General features: G+C 31.9%; 2 protein-coding genes across 3 annotated transcripts in view; one reads left to right on the forward strand and one right to left on the reverse strand.

Moving 5' to 3' along the window:
- LOC128191718 (BUD13 homolog) overlaps positions 1-11,931 on the reverse strand; it is a 74,885-nt gene extending 62,954 nt beyond the window's left edge. Inside the window, exon 1 of one of the 2 annotated variants that reach the window (XM_052863934.1) lies at positions 11,794-11,931. In XM_052863934.1, coding sequence (XP_052719894.1) covers positions 11,794-11,903 — 110 coding nt within the window. In that variant the 5' untranslated portion in view covers positions 11,904-11,931. The remainder of the gene's footprint in view (positions 1-11,793) is intronic. The other variant, XM_052863935.1, reaches the window with a different exon arrangement.
- LOC128191719 (uncharacterized) lies at positions 593-4,133 on the forward strand. Its single transcript, XM_052863936.1, has 2 exons — positions 593-2,907; positions 3,374-4,133. The coding sequence occupies exon 1, from the start codon at positions 1,073-1,075 to the stop codon at positions 2,219-2,221; it is 1,149 nt and encodes a 382-aa protein (XP_052719896.1). The 5' UTR covers positions 593-1,072; the 3' UTR covers positions 2,222-2,907; positions 3,374-4,133.
- Positions 11,932-20,458: the final 8,527 nt, after the last annotated feature.

Below are 20,458 nucleotides of genomic sequence, written 5' to 3' on the forward strand. Positions count from 1 at the left end.
AAAAACATCAATAGACCCTTATGCTGCAAGTTGCGACAGCAGAATCCTCATATACAGGTTTTGCGACCAAAGTGGAAAAACTATCGAAAATTACCACGACGATTGGGAACATGGGGCAAGACGGAGAATGCTAAGGTACCTCCAAGACAATCGAATCAACGACGTTGCAATTGTTTTAACGCGATGGATGGGGCGCTCGCACATTGACCCAGCCCGTTTTTCCATCATGGAAAACTTGGTTTGTGACCTTGTTAACAAACTAGATGATCCAAGTGACTCCGGGAAATAACTGAATTTTCCTCATTCACACTAAAATCTATTAAGGACAATGTCCGAATTACTTGTGTTTATAATTACGTATTTTGAAAAAAAAACTGTATGTGTATTTTCAAACACATGAAAAGATCCCATTTATTAATTCAAATGCCGACTTTTCATTCTAACTATGCCTATAATTTAATTCCGGAAATATTTATGTCTACCATTGTTTACTCTAATTTTAGTAACGTGTCGGCATATCCAATGTAAACATTCTACCCCTCAACCAAATTCACCGTACATCAGCACGTGCCTTTCACATTAAACCCAGCAATCAAGCACTCCTTTTCTTTCCCCCTTCTGTATGTTTCCTTTCTCAATCATGTATCAACCTCAGACTAGTATAATTATTGGACAATTTTTGACCGTGTTGTTGTATTTCCAGCGAATCATACAACTAGGTAAGCAAACTTTTTCTGTAACATGTCTTCGGTAAAAATTATATCTGCTAACTGTCAGGGTCTGCACAAATTTAAGAAAAGAAAAGATGTCTTTCAATATTATCGACAAACCAAATGCAATATTTTATGTTTACAAGACACTCATTTCACTTGTGATATGGAAGATAGTATTCAAAACGAATGGAGCAATGAAGTTTATTTCAATTCTTTTACCTCAAAGTCCAGAGGAGTAGCAATTTTTTTCAATAACAATTTTGAATATAAAGTACATAAGAATTTTACAAATGATTCTGGAAATTTTGTGGTACTAGACCTCAACATTCAAAGCCATCGTTTAAGTTTGATCACAGTGTATGGTCCAAATGAGGACACACGTACCCCTTTTTTATGAAGAACTCTTTGAAATTGTAAGTGAAATAGGAAATAAAGACATAATAGTTGTTTGTGATTTTAATCTTATTATGGATCCCGATATGGATTATTACAATTACCGGTATCTTCATCTTAACAATCCTAAAGCAAGAGATAAAGTAATAGAAAAAATAAATCAATTCAATCTTATTGACATTTTTAGAGAAACTCACCCTGATAAGAAAAGGTATACATGGCGTAAACCAACCCCTCTTAAACAAGCAAGACTAGATTTCTTTTTAATATCAAATACCCTACTGTGTATGTCACAAGAAAGTGAAATCATAGCAAGTTATAAGTCAGATCATTCACCAGTACTCCTTAGTCTAAAATTTAATGAATTTACACATGGAAAAGGTTTATGGAAGTTCAATAATGCACTTTTATATGATAAGGAATTCCTAGATGTTGTTAATAAAAAAATACAAGAAATAAAACAAAATTATGCAGTACCTGTATATAACAATGCATCTATTGACAAAATTCCAAATGATGAAATTCAATTCACTGTCAATGACCAGCTCTTTCTTGAAACACTATTAATGGAAATCATGGGCAAATGTATATCATATTCTAGCTATGCCAAAAAGAAAAATAACGAAAAGGAGAAATTTTTAATAAACCAAATAAAACAGTTGGAGGAAAAGTACAAAGAAAACATTCAAACAATTAATTTTAAAAAGAAAGAATTAGAAAATATCAGAAATCACAAACTTATGGGAAGTCTAGTAAGATCAAGAGCTAAATGGACCTGTGAAGGAGAGAAACCAACAAGTTACTTTCTTAATCTTGAGAATAGAAATTTTGTAAATAAAATTGTCCCAAAATTAATAAAAGAAGATTGTTCCGAAGAAATTAATGGACAAAAGGAAATCCTGTTAGAGATAGAAAATTGTTATAGAAATCTATATCAAAACAAAGGTGAATTTCAAGACTACGATTTAAATGAGATTCTAGAATCAGACTCTGAAATTTTCAAATTAAGCGATACTCAAAGAAATACCCTTGAAGGTGAAATAACTTATAATGAAGCCTCTCACGTATTGAAAAAAATGTCGAATAATAAGAGTCCTGGAAGTGACAATACTTAGGAGACTTTGTTATTAGATCAATAAATAACGGATACAATCTAGGGGAGTTATCTGTTACACAAAAGCAGGGTATAATCACCTGCATACCAAAAGATGGAAAAAGTAAATTTTACATGAAAAATTGGAGGCCAATCTCTTTATTAAATGTAGTTTATAAAATAGGGTCAGGCTGCATTGCTCAAAGAATGAAAACAATAATCAGTTCAATTATCAGGGATGGTGTAAAAGTAGTCCGGGACATATGTCCCGGACATATGTCCCGCGATGTCCCAATTTTCTATTTCGCGTCTAACTTATTTTCCAGTTACTTTTTTCAAAAACCGTTAATTAGATATCAAATGGCATCTTAATTTAAGTCGATGGTATTCTTTCTGCTTCATAAAAAACACTTTTAAGTTAAAAATCGCCAATTTTCCTTCGTCGAAAGTGTAAATGTAGTCCCGAGAAATCGACAATGTTTTTTTGATTTCCGGTTTTTGTTTTGCCTTTGTATATACATTTAATATACATATTTCTATGTGTTTTTTCTTGTTGTTGTCTCCTTATTATTTGTTTATGGTAGAAATATTAATTATTTATCAACTTTTAACCTTAAAAGCAGTTATTTACACTTTTCCCTGCGGGACATTGAAGTTTACGCACAGCTGAAAAGATATAGTACAATTGGAAACCCAACAAAGTTACATGTAAGAGTTCCGAATAAAATTCACGTTTATCAATAATTTCATATAATATTGAGATGAATTGAAAAAATATATATTTGTAAGCAAATATTAGTATTATTATTAATAGTAATTTTATTTATATTATTTTGATACTAGAAAATGCGTTCAATCATTAATTAAAGGATTCCGACAGCAATTATCTTCTCAAAATCATTGAATAATTATTTGATTATTTTACTTGTTGTTACAATAATTATTGTCTCAATATTAGAATTAAGGTATGACCACGAATGGGCTAAAATTGTAACAATTATTGTCTCATCATTAATTTTTCTCCATAAATTACCTTGTACCAAGGTCTGCATCGAAGCGTAGGGTGGACTTTTTAAAGTACCGCCACTATGTCGGGTTTCTTTAACTTTCTCGCGGGTCAGCTTGGTTTTTTGATGTAATAAAACAATAAATAAAACTTCTTCTTTTTTTACAGTATCATCGTTCTGGCAATGGGATATGTTGTACTGTTCGAAGTCCATTTTTAAACTCTTAATCAATAAATTTGAATATTGCGGGAGAATACTCTACAAGCTTTTCTTGGTGTTGTGCCTGCGAGAAATAAGCTGATACATTTTTATGTTATCACCAGTCCAGATCTACAATGAATATATGTAAATGTGTTCCATTATTTATTTAAATACATAGATATGTTTTGCTTGTGCTCGTTATAAGGTGACTAGGTTTCAGACACTAGTGCCCATTGGATAATATAAAACGTCTGTAAAATGTGCACATGTAAATAATAGATTTAGTGCTTTTAACTGGCTTAACAAATATGTTTTACTATTTTTCCAACAATTAAATGGCTCTTAATAAAGGAGGCCTCCACGTGGCAAGAGCTGGGCAAGGTATATGATATATAAATGTGGTGCTATACCGGCTAACATCCTTTACAGAATCGTTATACGGAATTGTATATACTACCCCTATAGGGTTTTCGGTTTTACTTTTTCTTTTCTGTTTCTTGTGAACTGCTATGTCCCGCGAAGAAATGTGTAAACAATTATCTTAGGGATTGAGAATGACTTAATAATTATGTTTATATTATAAAACAATATTTGATATTCAAATACAGTATATAAACATACAGAAATATGTATATTTAATGTATATACAAAGGCAAAACAAAAACCGGAAATCAAAAAAACATTGTCGATTTCTCGGGACTACATTTACACTTTCGACGAAGGAAAAGTGGCGATTTTTAACTTATTAGTGTTTTTTTACGAAGCAGAAAGAATACCATCAACTTAAATTAAGATGCCATTTGATATATGATTAACGGTTTTTGAAAAAAGTAACTGGAAAATAAGTTAGACGCGAAATAGAAAATTGGGACATCGCGGGACATATGTCCGGGACATATGTCCCGGACTACTTTTACACCATCCCCAATTATCAGTACTGATCAAAATGGCTTTGTTCCAGGAAGATATATAGGTGAAAATACTCGTCTTGTTTATGATTTAATGCAATATACTGAGAATAATGACATTCCTGGATTACTGTTAATGATTGATTTTGAAAAGGCATTTGACTCTGTCTCATGGAAATTTATTGATAAAACGCTTTAATTCTTGAACTTTGGTCCATCTCTCAGAAAATGGATATCAGTTTTTCAACAAAACACCTCCTCCTCTGTATCACAAGCAGGTCACTTATCCAACTTTTTTAAATTAGAGTGTGGTTGTCGTCAGGGTGATCCAATTTCATCATATATCTTTTTACTATGTGCTGAAGTACTAGCTATTGAATTAAAAAATAAACATAGGTAATCATAGATTACTAAGCTCACCGAGACGGAGCATCACCATTATGAGACATCACCTTCGTAAGACCTCCTTTATCATTTTATATGAAAATCATACTTTATGATCTTAAAAATTCATGGATTCTGTTTTGACAAAATATCGTATATCATCTGATAAATTTTTTTTATGATAATCATATGTTCATATGTTAATCAATACAATGATATAAAATTAAATATTGTATCATGTCATATTTATAATATATATCATATAAAACAATAAAATACCGTAATAAATAATAATGAGATATGATATTGTAATGTATGATTTGACATTGTATTGTGTTATACCTTATTGTATTTGATCACATAATACAATATCATAAAATATAATACAATATAGTATTATATTACAATATCATATTACATAATACATCATAACATTGAAACATATTATATTGTATAATATAGTATGATATTGTATTGAATGACACTGAAACATATTTGATACATTATATGATATTATATCATATAATACAATATAATTTGATTCCAACATTGTATCTTATCAAATGATACAATATTATGTGATAAAGCAAAATATTACAAAATACATTATTATATTATACATATTGTATCATATGACACAATAATATATATTTCAATATCATATAATACAATTTCATGTGATAAGATAATATATCATATAAACCAATATCATATACAATATCGTATGATACAATATTATATAAAATTACAATATCATATAATACAATTTCATGTGATATAATTCTATATTACTGAAACCAATATCATATTATACAATATTGTATGATACAATATTATAGAATATACAATATTGTATCATAGGATACAATATAATATTTTGCAATATCTTATGTAATTGTATCATGTGATAAAATAATAAATTAAAATACAATATAATATTATACAATATTGTATCATAATGTACAATACTATACATAACAGTATAATGATACAATATCATATCATAAAATATCCAAAAAATTGATACAATATCATATCGTATTTTATAACTTTTTATAATATAACATATGATATCATATTGTATCATATCAAACAATATTGTTTCATATCATACAATACTATATCATAGGAATCATGTTATATCATTTATCAACAAACACATCTATCTATCGAGCTGGTTTGGGTGAGGTAGGAGATTTCTTTAGCATCCTTGATAATGGAGATCAGGCTCTGCATATAAAGCAACCTCTGCATTTAATTTATAATAAAGTTAAATCAACTATGCAAGCTATCATCTATAAAACATGTGACCTGTTCCAAAAAACTAAACCTCATCCAGCATCCGAAACCTATGGCTCAGATTCAGCATTCAAGCCAGTCAGGTGCATTGGTATCATAACACGCATCATCCATGCAAGTTTGGTGAAGTTTGGACCAGTAATAACTAAGATATCATCATCAGAGGGCACTAGCAATTAAAACCTTAACTTCCTCCAGCATCCGCAACCTATGGCTCAGATTCAGCATCCATGCCTGTCAGGTGCATCTGTATCATAAGACACACCATCCATTCAAGTTTGGTGAAGTTAGGACCTGTAATAACTAAGATTTATTTTTTAGCATCCTTGATAATGGAGATCAAGCTCTGCATCTGAAGCTACCTCTGCGATTCATTCATATAACAGTTAAATCAACTATGCAAGTTTGATATAGTACTATCATCTATTAAACATGTGACCTGTTCCTAAAAACTTAACTTTATCCAGCATCCGAAACCAGACTCAGCATTCAAGCCTGTCAGGTGCATCAGTATCATAAGACACACCATCCATACAAGTTTGGTGAAGTAAGGACCAGTAATAACTAAGATATCATCATCAGAGGGCACCTGTTTCAAAAACTTTATTTAACCAGCTCTTAAAACCTTAACCTCCTCCAGCATCCGAAACCTATTGCTCAGATTCAGCATTCAAGCTTGTCAGGTGCATCAGTATCATAAGACGCACCATCCATACAAGTTTGGTGAAGTAAGGACCAGTAGTAACTAAGATATCATCATCAGAGGGCACCTGCAACAAAAACTTTAACCAGCTCTAAAAACCTTAACCTCTTCCAGCATCCGAAACCTATTGCTCAGATTCAGCATTCAAGCTTGTCAGGTGCATCAGTATCATAAGACGCATCATCCATACAAGTTTGGTGAAGTTAGGACCAGTAGTAACTTAGATATTGCTATCAATGGGCACCCACAACAAAAACTTTAACCTGCTCCAAAAACCTTAACCTCCTCCAGCATCCGAAACCTATAGCTCAGATTCAGCACTCAAGCCTGTCTGGTGCATCAGTATCATAAGGCGCACCATCCATGCAAGTTTGGTGATGTACGGACCAGCAGTAACTAAGATATTGCTATCAAAGGGCACCTGCAACAAAAACTTTAACCTGGTCCAACAACCTTAACCTCCTCCAGCATCTGAAATTTAGGACCCAGATTCAGCATCCAAGTCTTTCAAGTCCATAAGTAGGTCCAGATGCATCACCCATGCAAGTTTGGTGAAGATAGGACAAGTAATAGCTTAGATACAGGACCTGCAACAAAAACTTTAACCAGGTCCGGACGCCGACGCCGACGCCGAGGGTATAGCATAAGCTCTCCTTGACTTCGTCTCGGTGAGCTAATAAAAGTATAAATGGTATTAACATAGATAATTCAGAATTTTTGTTATCACAATATGCAGACGATACCCTTATTATATTAGATGGCAGTGAGAGGTCTCTCAGAGAAGCAATTAGAGAGTTAAATAACTTTTATCAAATTTCTGGTCTCAAAATAAATATATCAAAAACTCAACTTGTCTGGATTGGTAGTAAAAAATACTCTTCTAATATATTATGTGAGGAAATGAACTTTCAATGGACAAGCACCTTTAAACTTTTAGGTATATATTTTGATGTGGACCTAACAAATATACCAAAACTTAATTATGACAAGAAATTAGTAAAAATCAAGCATATCATTAATCAATGGAGTAAACGACGACTTACTCCACTTGGCAGAATAACTCTTATAAAATCATTGCTTATTGCACAATTAAATCACCTCTTCATTTCTCTACCCTCCCCATCAAATACTTTCATGAAAAATCTGAATGAAACTCTTTTTAATTTTTTATGGCATTCCAAAGTAGATTAACTTAAAAGAAAGCAAGTAGTGCAAGACTATATTAATGGAGGTTTAACTAGAGGTACTGTGAGCAAGCTCACAATTGATACCCCCTGCTAAGATAAAAATCATAATGCGTGTATTTTTCCAATTATAGAAAATATTGGATGAATCTATTTCACTGCCATTTTCTATAAATAACAACTGCTCTATTTTCTTAAAAACTGTTGGTCATAAGCAATATTTGTGTGAAGTAAGAACATTCAATGCTTCTCCATAACACAATGACCGGACATAAATTTTGCACTTTTTCTGCCAGTGACCTTGACCATGCCCAAATGACCTTGGGTCAAGGTCATGGCGCACCCTTTGGTCTTAAGCAATATTTGTGTGAAGTTAGAACATTCAATGCTTCTCCATAAGAAAGATAATAACCGGACACGAATTTTGCACTATTTTTCCCAACGACCTTGACCTTGCCCAAATGACATTGGGTCAAGGTCATGACACACCCTTAGGTCATAAGCAATCTTTGTATGAAGTAAGAACTTCCAATAACTCTCCATAAGAAAGATATGGACTGGACACGAATTTTGTATTTTTTCTGCCAGTGACCTTGACCTTGCCCGAATGACCTTGAATCAAGGTCATGACACACCCTTAGGTCATAAGCAATCTTTGTGTGAAGTAAGAACTTCCAATAATTCTCCATAAGAAAGATATGGACCGGACATGAATTTTGTATTTTTTCTGCCAATGACCTTGACCTTGCCCGAATGACCTTAGGTCAAGGTCATGACACACCCTTACGTCATAAGCAATCTTTTTGTGAAGTAAGAACTTCCAATGTTTCTCCATAAGAAAGATATGGAACGGACACGATTGCACAGACAGACGGACGGACGGACAGACGGACAAGGTGATTCCTATATACCCCCCAAACTTCGTTTGCGAGGGGTATAAAAATGCTTGATATTAACAATTACAATCTGGGATTAAAATCATCATAGATAAAATGAATTCTTTATTCCCAAGAAACAAAATGGAAAGTGCTGCTTGGCAAAACTGTATCTATAGAAAAAATATTAAAAACTGGATCAGACTATATTAATGTTGTTAAAAAGGAAATAAAAAATCCTTTTTGGAAAGATACATTTACTGTCTTTCAAATAATTCAAGAAAAATTAGAAGTTCAATCATGGGATGAATTTATTACTCAGCCTATTTGGAACAACCCGAAAATCAAAATTGAAAATAAAACAGTTTTCTATACAAACTGGTTTGATAAGAACATAGTATACATAGCAGATTTGCTTGATGAAAATGGACATTTTTATTCTTTACAAGATTTACAAAAAAAAATTAAGATAAAAACAAATTTTCTGAATTATGCATCACTTAGAAATTCAATTAAAGCAAGTCTCTCAAGCTTAAAAATTGAAATTGGAACAAATAGCCCTAGACCATTTCTTCCTCATAATATTAAAACATTTTGTAACAACAAAAAAGGAACAAAACATATCTACAATATTCTTACTACAGAAAAAATTACCCCTCTTGGAAAAGTAAAATGGGGAAAGTTTTTTGAAATTTCAGACCTTCAGTGGGAAAATATCTTCACATTTCCTTTTTTATACACCAAAGATTCTAAATTGCAATGGTTGCAATTTAGAATAAATCAGTATATTTTGACAACAAACACATTTTTATTGAAAATAGGTAAAACTGACACAAAGTTGTAAGTATTGTATGATATATTGTATGTGCAAATGAAAGTAATATCATAATAAAAAAAAAAAAAAAAAAATGCTTAAGAAATCAATGAAAGGAGGTATTAGGTTCATTTGCCCTATCTACCTGTTCGCTCGAGTCCGTCCACACTAATTGTTGTTCGCCGTAAACCTTGTTTTCTCCTTTTGTTAATAAACCATATTATTTTAAGTTAATTGTCTTTATTTCATTTAATTTTAACTTTTTAAATGATGAAATATTTTTACATTTTCAAATTGCTCGTACATTTTATGATTTTGTTTTTTAAGACATAGTTGGTCTAATTGTCAGATTTTAAAAACTTAAATTATAGATAACTGTCTTGATGTTTTTTTAATGATTCGTATGGTGTTTTGAACAATTAAAAAAATTGAGGCATTAATTGGTCGCTAAAGAAGAAGAGCAGCAGATGATCAGCTACTTTATCTTTGAAGAATTTATATGTGTGAATAGAAAATTCGGACTATAGTTGCACATTCATTCAATGGATTCTTTTGGCGTCAGTAAATCGGACCATTAATGCATTGTTTTAATTGTCCCAGTAGTTCCCTGTAATCATAGCAATTTTTATCACGTCACACTCTCACAAGAATCAGCAAGACAATATAACAATAATGATGTATACGACATACAGTCAATGTTACCTCTAAAGTTCACCTCAGTACACTCTCAATCAAAAATAATCGAGTGACGTCACAGGAATCAAGTGAAGTTATACCCAAACCGACTCGTACTCAAATGGTCAGGTCCTACCCAAAACTATGTGGTTCACTTGTACCCAATTATTTGAGTACGACTTCACTCGTCGACTCGTGCCCACGGAAAAAATATATTTAAACTAAGAAAATAAAATACGGCGTCTATGTGTAAATTGAAAAAAAAATTAAATATTATGTTTTTTTTAACATGGGGGGGGGAGCTCTATGATGGATCAATTTTTATATGTAAGTTTAAGAAAAAATGCATATGTCTACCGCAAAAAAGGGGAGGAACAGACATTACAATCACTCTTAAAGCGGAGAGACAGTGCAATGAACATTTATGTTAAAATCTCTATTATTCAACAACATTGTATCTGAGATTAAACTATTGTTCTACTTATAAATAAATAAATTATAAAAAATCTTTTAAACTACGAATAATGAAAATTTACTGAAAAATAAGTATGTTTTATTTTATTTTGCAATCAAATTCATTTACAACGATTATTCTATTTTTATTCATTTATCATAATTCATTGTTTGATCACATGCTGTGCTCGCCCCAACGGTTGCACCGTCTAACATATTATAGTCTGTCCCAAGTTATTTTTGCTGCATATTTGAACGATTTTTAATAAAAATACACATACCTGTGACTGAAGTGCAATTAAAATCGATGGAAGGGAAAATTCCCAAGATAACTTCATTCACACATTATCATTTTTCCCTCGTAAAAATTCACAGGAACGAAAACAGATTTCCTACGGAGATTTATAATGGGGAATGTTGACATCTTTTCTCCATTCGGAAATACTCGGGACCCCTCGCGCAATTTTTCAACGTTATCATCCGGGCGTCTTCATCTCCTTGGCAATGGAAAAACCTCGTAGACTTTTTAATTTTAGCCGTGTACTGATACCCGACAAGCTAGAGGGGGCGTTTCAAAGGGGAAATCTTGGGATTTTTTCATACTATTGAATGAACATCGTCTGAACCAAGAGGTATTTATAAATATTGAATAATTTAAGAAAATATGCGGCAAAAATATCTTGGGACAGACTATACTGGCGTGTGACCAATTCTCGCCGAGTACCATTTCTCGCCAGTCATTGTGACGTCATTTTATCAACACATAAAGTTATATACGAAAAATGACGTCACAATGTACTGGCGAGAAATGGTACTCGGCGAGAATTGGTCGCACGCCAGTAGTGTTGTTTTGTGTAATTATATATTTCTTCCTAAATTTTGAAAATGTATTCAAAATTTTTACAAACATGAAAATATACAACTAGTACATTTATTTTCCTGTATTAAAACAAGGCGAAAGAAATGAAGGGCGAACGGACCTAGGGCGAACGGCGTCAAGATGTACCCGCGTCAACCATAGGTGAACGCATTTTAGGGCAAACGAACTTACATTCTGATTCATGAAAAGAGTAAACGTTAGAAATACATACTTTTTCATTCGAAAATTTTCTGGAATGTCTTTTCGTTTTCTTTTGACATGTGGTACATCTGCATCAGAAGTATAACGTTTTAAGTATTCTGATTTACTAAGAGTAGACATTTTCTTGGCTACTCTTCAATGTATGAAGTTAGATAAACATTAACCGATTTACAGTCAAGTCGTACACAGAACAACTCGTATACAGAGGCGTGTTCCAATCTCTCACCAGAGGGCGTATTGCGCAGCAGTATTGCAGGTTGCACTACAGTATTAAATTTTACTATATATTCTCAGGGACGTATATACGTCCCTGATATTCTTACCAAAATTGCACAACTTTACATACAGATTAAAATTTCAAAACGAACTTCTGGAAAAAATCCTCTTGACATCTTTTTAAACAACGCTTCATTTACAATTTTCTAGCAAAATAGAGTCTTGGTAAAATGTGTAGGCAAACCCGGACCGGGGCAAAATAAAAGCCGGGGCAGATCGATATTTGTCAATTTTCTTTGTTAATAATCAACCAATCCACTTGAAATTTTCAGGATATGTCAACAAACAGTATAACTGTATTCGTTGTAAATATTTCTGCAAAATAATGTGTATTTAGAAATTTATCGACGATTGTTGATTTTCAAGTTGGTAAAATGGGTAGGCAAACCCGGGTCAACATTATACGGTTTTGTGGACTTATATAAGACAAAACTGAACATTTCACGTTTAATTCCGGTAAAAATTGTGAAATACTAATAAGAAATAGTCATTTATTGAACGGAAAGTAAAAATTCTTCAATTAATAACAGTTTTTAAAAAAAAATCGGGTCATTAAAACCGGATCCGATCACCCGGGACAAACTTTAAAATTCCGAATTATGAAATAAACTATCACAAATATTGTGACATTGCCCAGCTCTTACCACAAGGAGGTATCCTCATTAGAGCCTAATTTATTAAATTGAAAAGGTTAGTAATGTTTTTGTGTTACACATTAATTTTAACTTTTAATAAATATTTGAAGAAAATATTAAAAGCACTATTTTTTTTTTTTTTTTTTTTTTTTTTTTGTAAATATTATATAGCACTAATTATTTAAATAGCTGTGATAATATGAACGAATAAGCATGCTGGTTTTTTGTGGGTTTTTTTAACTCTTTTAATTTTATAATTCATACCTACTTTTTAAGAAAACTATAGAACAGTCATCAGATTGATGTCCATGTACTGAATGAGACAAGTAAGTTTTGTGGAAGCTTTGTAAAGGTTTCCTGAAAAGCACTCAACTCATTATAGAATATTATCATCAAAAGATATCACTTTGAACTTTAAAACAATTGTTCATCACAACAACCTAGCTTCTTCTCAGCTTCCTCTCTTTAATTAACATTAATAAAACATAAATAAAATCCATTTGGGATAACATAGACACGCAACTATTACGGAATTATCAAGTTTGTCCCGGGTGATCGGATCCGGTTTTAGTGACCCGGTTTTTCTTAAAAACTGTTATTAATGGGTCATACTAAAACACGCCTGCCGACGCCTGCCGGGGAAAACACGCCTGCCGAGAGAAAACCACACGCCTGCCGTTTACCTGATGGATTATTTTAATATTTTCTTTGATACTTTATTTGACTTTACTAAATTAAGTATCATAAGAACAAAAAGTTGACTTTATATTGATTATTTAGCACAAAATTAGCAAAAATGTTCAATGTTGGTAAAGATAGATAACTCTTACGTAGAATTCATACGCCTGCCGAGGAAATCTAGACGCCTGCCGTTTATTTGATGGATTATTTTACTTTTTTCTTTGATATTTTATTTCTTTTAACTAAATAGATGATAATAGAAATCAAAAGTTGATTTTATATTGATTAATTAACACAAAATAAGTAAAAATCGGGTAAGCTGATAGCTCTTACGAAGAAATCACGGTACATAGAATTACCGAAATACCCGGGATTTACCGAAATACCCAGTGAAAGGGTATTTCGGTGTTTTCACTGGGCATTTCGGTAAATCACGGGTATTTCGGTAAATCTAGTTACCCAAGAAATCATACGCCTGCCAAGAAAATGTATACGCCTGCCGTTTATTTGATGGATTATTTTAATTATTTCTTTGATATTTTAGTTCACTTAGCTTAATAAACGATAATAGAAATAAAAACTTGACTTTAAATTCATCAATTAACACAAAATTAGTGAAATCGGTAAAGTAGATAACTCTTACGCAGAATGCATACGCCCGCCAAGAAGAGATCACGCCTGTCGCTTACCCGGTGGATGATTTTAAATTTTTTTATTTATATTTTATGTTTTCTAACTTGATAAATGATCAGATTAATTAAAAATTTACCACATTTTTTAATTAACACAACATGAGAAAAAACCATGGGTAAATATACGCGGAATCCATACGCCTGCCGTTTACCTGAAGATGATTTAATATTTTTCTTACGTTAGTATTTTATTTTCCTGTACTAAATAGCAAGCATAGATAAAAAGGAAAAAAATTGCAAAGGGCTTAAAAATAAAGGGAAAACTCTTATGTAGAAATCTTACGACTGTCGATTTAATATGCACGCTTGCCATTTTATTTATGTCATTTTTATTTGTATAAAAAAATTTATGAATATATATAGACTTAACATTTTGCCTTATAATTATGTTCAGAACTTTTCTTATTGCTGCTATTGATTCATCATATTATATGAAGTCAGGTGATTCGAGAATGTTATAATATGTATGTCATCCCTTTTAAGTTTGACAAAGTTTTGTTTTCTATTAGAATTTAATATTTTGATTAATACGCCTGTCACTGAAGCTTTTTATGATAGAAATACAGGGTAAGATTTATCAACACGTCTATAGATACGAAACGCCCAAGGTATATACATGTGTACGCTTTTACGTTTGTCGAATACCTATATTATTCCATGATATGATTTTTTTCATTAATTTTTTTCTTCAGTCAACTGTGTACATGATCATATAGAATAAGAATTAAATAAAACTTTTTGTGTTGTAAAGAGGGATACTATTAATTAATATCATAACTTTTCGCCTAACGCAAAAATTGATAATCTTGTATTTTCAAACAATACTTCATATTTCATTTAACTTTACCAAGTAAACGAATAACGACATAACAATTAGATTTCAATGATATTAGAACGTAACACGAAACGTGTGCATCAAGTATATTTTTTCAGGGGAGGGGGGGGGGGGGGGTAGTATTTAGGTTTGTCCGGGAGGGGAGGGTTCAGGCAAATTTTTGATGATTTTACTAGTTTGTAAAAAAAAAATATTTTCCAATGGAGGTGAGGACTCTATCACCCCTACTTCCGTAAGAAATTTGAGTTTTACCGGGGGGGGGGGGGGTAACTCTACCCAACTCCCCCCGAGTAGATCAACTCATGAAAAGAATAAGTGAAAATCATTTACAAGGCCAAAGAAAAATTCTTAGATATTTTTCGTATGAAACGAAGTAAAACTTTTCTATAATAATTACTTAAGTTAATTAACTAAAAAATACATTTGAATGCAGCTTTTAAAAGTAAAACGAATGCGTGTACTCGTACTTGAACGTCGTTTTACTCGATGGCTTGTCAGTTCAAAACTGTATGAACTATAATCGATTTTTTTTAAAGAAATAGAGCAGAAAATACATTGTCATTATAAATCTGTGTTTTTAGCAATACTGCTTACGTTTATGTAATTTTTTTTTATTTTCCACATGTTTACTTATGGAAGTGAACACTGGATGCTGAAGGGGAGTACTTTTTGTCGATAAAAAAAATCATTAGGGTTTTTTTTCATATAAGAAATACAGTATGTTGTAAGGAATTCTTCAAAGAAGCAAGTTTAAAAGCATTTCTTTGAGATAATTACAGCAATTATATTATAGATGGGAAAAATTGCCTTTAAATAGGCATTACAAGATTTTAAAAAAAAATATGTCCCAGAGAATGGGGGGGGGGGTTCGGACCCCCCCTCTGGATCCGCCAATGAGTTATACTATCATTGTTATTGTTAGCAAGAACATTGATATTGAAATATCCCAATCTACGACAGATTACTGATCACAAGGGTCGATCTATAATAGTGTTCCATGATCTTATGATCTATAGACCAATCCTGTTTTAAAGTTTTTCTAAATACTGGATAAAAAATCGTGTTTTAAAATTGAAAACCAACAGAAATGGTGATACCAGTGGTTTCCTATACAAAGGTGTCGGAACCGGGGGGTGGGGGGTGGTAGGGGGCTTAGCCCCCCCCCCCCCCCCCCCACTTTATTTGCTTAGTTAGACCTAACCAATGGGCACACAGCATCATAGAGTGTTCAGCTCCCCCACTTTTTCTTGCAACAAAGATAATTTTTGCGAAATTTACAATGAAAAGATGGAAATATTGAGATGTTGGAGTCACATGTATAATAGCCCCCCCCCCCCCCCCCCCAAGAATTTTAAGATTTGTGGGGGGGGGGGGGATTTTGGTAGGTAAGACATTTTTTTTGGAACTATAGTCACCCCCCCCCCCCCCCCCCCCCCCCCCCCCCACGGATTAGGATTTTCATGATTTAGGGAATTGCGAATTAGGTTTTTGGTTTTTTTTCCTTGTCAAGATTTCAGAGGATTAGTTTAGCCCCCTCCCCCCACTTTCAATTTGCTTCCGACGCCACTGCTATATATGGAAACCCTTATGAGAAAAGAGAGGGCTTTAGAAACGTGGCATGTACATACGTGTATATATAGTTGTTTGCGTGTTAAAGCAAGAAATTAAGCAGTTTTCTTGCATCTCTATATATCTCTCTCCCTCTATCTTTGTCTCCTCTCCTTCTTTCACTTCCCTTTTCCATCCACTGCCCTCTCTTTCTTTCTCTCTTCATTAACGGAAACAATTCAAATATCAAGAGAAAAAAATACTAATAAATGTAGTTGCACCTGCGTTCAGCTGTTCTAGTACATGTATTTTTCAATAAAATATGGAGAAAACTGCAGCGAGTCGGTAAGCGTAAGACACTCACTATCCAAATGTTCGACATCTGAACCGTGGTGGTTTTATTTCATGATTACAAATTTTGTGAGTCAAAAATGAACGCAATATTCTATGCAGATCGGTTGTCTTTGAACGTAAACTATCTTCCCGACAATTTTATATTAATCAACCATACTGACTATAATTAATCGTAGGTCGTGGAGGTTTTGATAAAAAAAAAAGAATAATGCATGCATTCGTAATTATTGATTCTTCAATGAATATAATCATTTTTATCTCATTTTATTACAAATCATGTACTAATAACAAAATAATTTACTCATTATGTTCTTTGCTATAATATTTTGGGCGAATCGGGGTTGGGGCTACATGTCCAAAGATAACTATCACTGCACGAAAAGTCGCGTTTAATTTCACCTTAAATGCAATTTAAACGTTACGATTATTTAAAATTTAAGTATGTAGTATTACATATTGTGTGCCCGAAAACGTTTAAAAATAATTAGCATTTAATATGAGTTTACTGGATTCCGTAAAAGAACAAATTTAATAATGTCGGAAAAATTGTAAACTTACTCATACGTACAGATTTAAGTGTTCCGTAAACTAACATTATACCTCTTGTATATAAAACGTATAATTTTCATTAAACATGCTCAAAAAATGAAGTTTAATGGATATATTAAATTTGTTTGGTTAATAAAATTTAATGTTGAATTTTAATTCATTATTTGTTCTCGTTTAATTTACATTTTACATTATAAAACTGTCAAAAATTAAATTATATACGGATATCTTAAACTTCCTAAAACAATCAAATAAACGCTTTTATCAACTTACATTATACCTTTTGTTTATGCGACGATAATATTTTGATTAAACCTGCCAATATAAACTGGAATTGTATATATTTTACATCATTATTATTTTCGTTAATTAAATTATTATACCACCGCATACATCTTTATATAACTTCAAACATCCAGTTGTTTTCTTTGAAATTGTTTTTGCTATCATTTTTGAAAATTAAAATCACACACAAGTCCACTTAAGATTCGATTTTATTGCATGTTAAAGTCTCAATGATGTAAAAAAATAAATACATGTATTCTTACAGAGCAAAACATTTCAAAGTTTTAAGCATAAAAGTCACAATTTAGAAAATTACAATACGTACGTCATGATCAGATACATATGGAATAGATGCCATTACAATTTCTGATATAGTTCTTAAAAAATACTTAGGTAAAATGTCCAAATTTGGAATTGTGAAATGCACATTTGACTTAAGCAAATGCAGGCTAATACACATTAAATGGAAATAATGGAATCTATATAGACTAGTAGGAAAAAAAAACACAACTGAAACAGACCAATAAAAATTGCTGCATGGTCTGCAAATAACAAATTCTAGCTTAACTTGCGTATTTTCATATACAACATAAATAAAATTACAACACAAAGTCATTTTTTCTATATAATGCATGTGGATAAAGAAAAGCAATTGTTGAAAGTTGACAATACTGAAGTAATCAAATTGTTTTTACTTATTTACTGGTCACTAAAATACATACACACGCACACACAAATTCTCTTTCCTAGCACATGTATTTTGAAAATAGCATGTTTTCATAGAAACATACATACTACATACATACTCTATAGTTCATAACTGCAAATAGATAAGAGTTTCCATGAAAACCACTTCAGAGAAGATTTATATTAACAATCATATTATATGTAATAGCATTGAAAAAACCCTATATATTTATATATATGATGCATACAAATACCAAATTATACTAAATTGAATAAACAAATTGTTCAATAATAGGATGTACATGTGCATCTCTAATTTTAAACACTTCATGTGATTTTAAAAAAAATTCCCTAGGTTTTACATTATAATATTGAAAATTTATTATACAGAAAAGAAAAATACATATTCTAATGACCAGACTATTCAGTTAACATTTTGGAAGGTATATAAAGTAATTTTAATTTACACACACTTCCAATGCAAACAATAATTGATTGTCAAAATTTGGCGAAATGGTAAATTTAAATCATGGAAATTCAATAAAATTCTTCTAGTCTATCCTAATAAGGTCTGGAATAAGATCAAGCATATGCATGTACAAAATTTAAAAAAGTTATGACACTATAAAAATTCAACTCAATCTTACTTATCATAAAAAGAAAACAGTTTCCCCAATATTTTACTCAGAAATGTCTTATCAAGTCTTGTTTATTTCTTGCATCTGTAAGAAACTGACAGGGAAGCCTCACTCGCCCACAAGCAAGAGCAAAAGGATCGGTCTGAGACACCACCTTTCTCTTACTTGGGTATCAAGATCTGCAACTTACTGCCAGCAAAGCCCTTTCAAAATACTCTTTCATTGTCTCCTGCTTAAAATTCACTTTCAATAAAAATTCTTCTAGTCTATCCTATTAAGGTCTGAAATAAGACCTGGCATATGCATGTACAGAATGTAAAATATAGTTATGACACTATAAATATTCAACTCAATCTTACTTATCATAAAAAGAAAACTGTAAGAAACTGACAGGGAAGCCTCACTCGCCCACAAGCAAGAGCAAAAGGATCGGTCAGAGACACCACCTTTCTCTTACTTGGGTATCAAGATCTTCAACTTACTGCCAGCAAAGCCCTTTCAAAATACTCTTGCATTGTCTCCTGTATATTTCTAACAACAAATTTTGTTCACTATAGAGCTAATTAAGCTAATAAATTATATAAGTGAAACTTGTACAAATATGTAGATTAAAATAACTTGAGATAAAAATTGTATTTTTTCCGTAAATTTTCTAGTCTATGCCCAAGTTTCAGGAACAAGCTCTGAAAGATATACATACAAAAAGTCCTGCCTAGATGTCCATAAAAACTACTCTTTACTCAAAAAATTATCAAAAATCTAGTCTTTAACTCTTTACTTAGAACAAAAGAAACAAATTAAGATAAAATATTCATCAAAATAACCACTTCATATCACTCATATATGTGTTTAGTTTATAATTTGATCTATGATTTTAAACTTATACAAGCCTTTGACAGGGAAGCCTCACTCGCCCACAAGAAAGAGCAAAAGGATCGGTCAGAGACGCCACCTTTCTCTTACTTGGGTATCAAGATCTGCAACTAACTGCCAACAGAGCTCCCTTTAAAAATAAATAACTTCCTATTGTCTTCAGTTCTATTATGCTATAGAGATGTATGCACTAATTACTGGAAATAAACTTAAAAACATATTTGTAAATAAATTGAGATAAAAAAAGTATGACTTGGTTACATGCCAATATGACAAAAATTGAAAATCATAATGGCCAAATTTAATCTATAATTGATCAGCATAAAAAAAATTCAACAATAAAAAAATACACAATGAATATTCTTTTACATAACAGTATGAGTTGAACAAGTAATATCAGATCCTGTATTTAAAAAAATACCCAGCATATTTTTAGGTTCATCATACTACAACAATACATCAAGCTATTTTGCAATGATTTTACAGTCATATCACATATTGAGCTTTGCAGTTCTCAAGAAGTGTTAAACAACTCTTTATACATGGATAATAAACCTACATCAAAATATGAATGAACCTCTTGCGAGGAACAAAAATTGTCCATGGGACGGAGTTAACAATT

This window comes from Crassostrea angulata, chromosome 7 (genome assembly GCF_025612915.1).
Source record: "Crassostrea angulata isolate pt1a10 chromosome 7, ASM2561291v2, whole genome shotgun sequence".
NCBI lineage: Eukaryota > Metazoa > Mollusca > Bivalvia > Ostreida > Ostreidae > Magallana > Magallana angulata.

What these genes read in the sequence shown, in the direction of transcription:
- LOC128191719 (XM_052863936.1), top strand. Translation starts at nt 1,073, where the DNA reads ATGGTCCAAATGAGGACACACGTACCCCTTTTTTATGAAGAACTCTTT.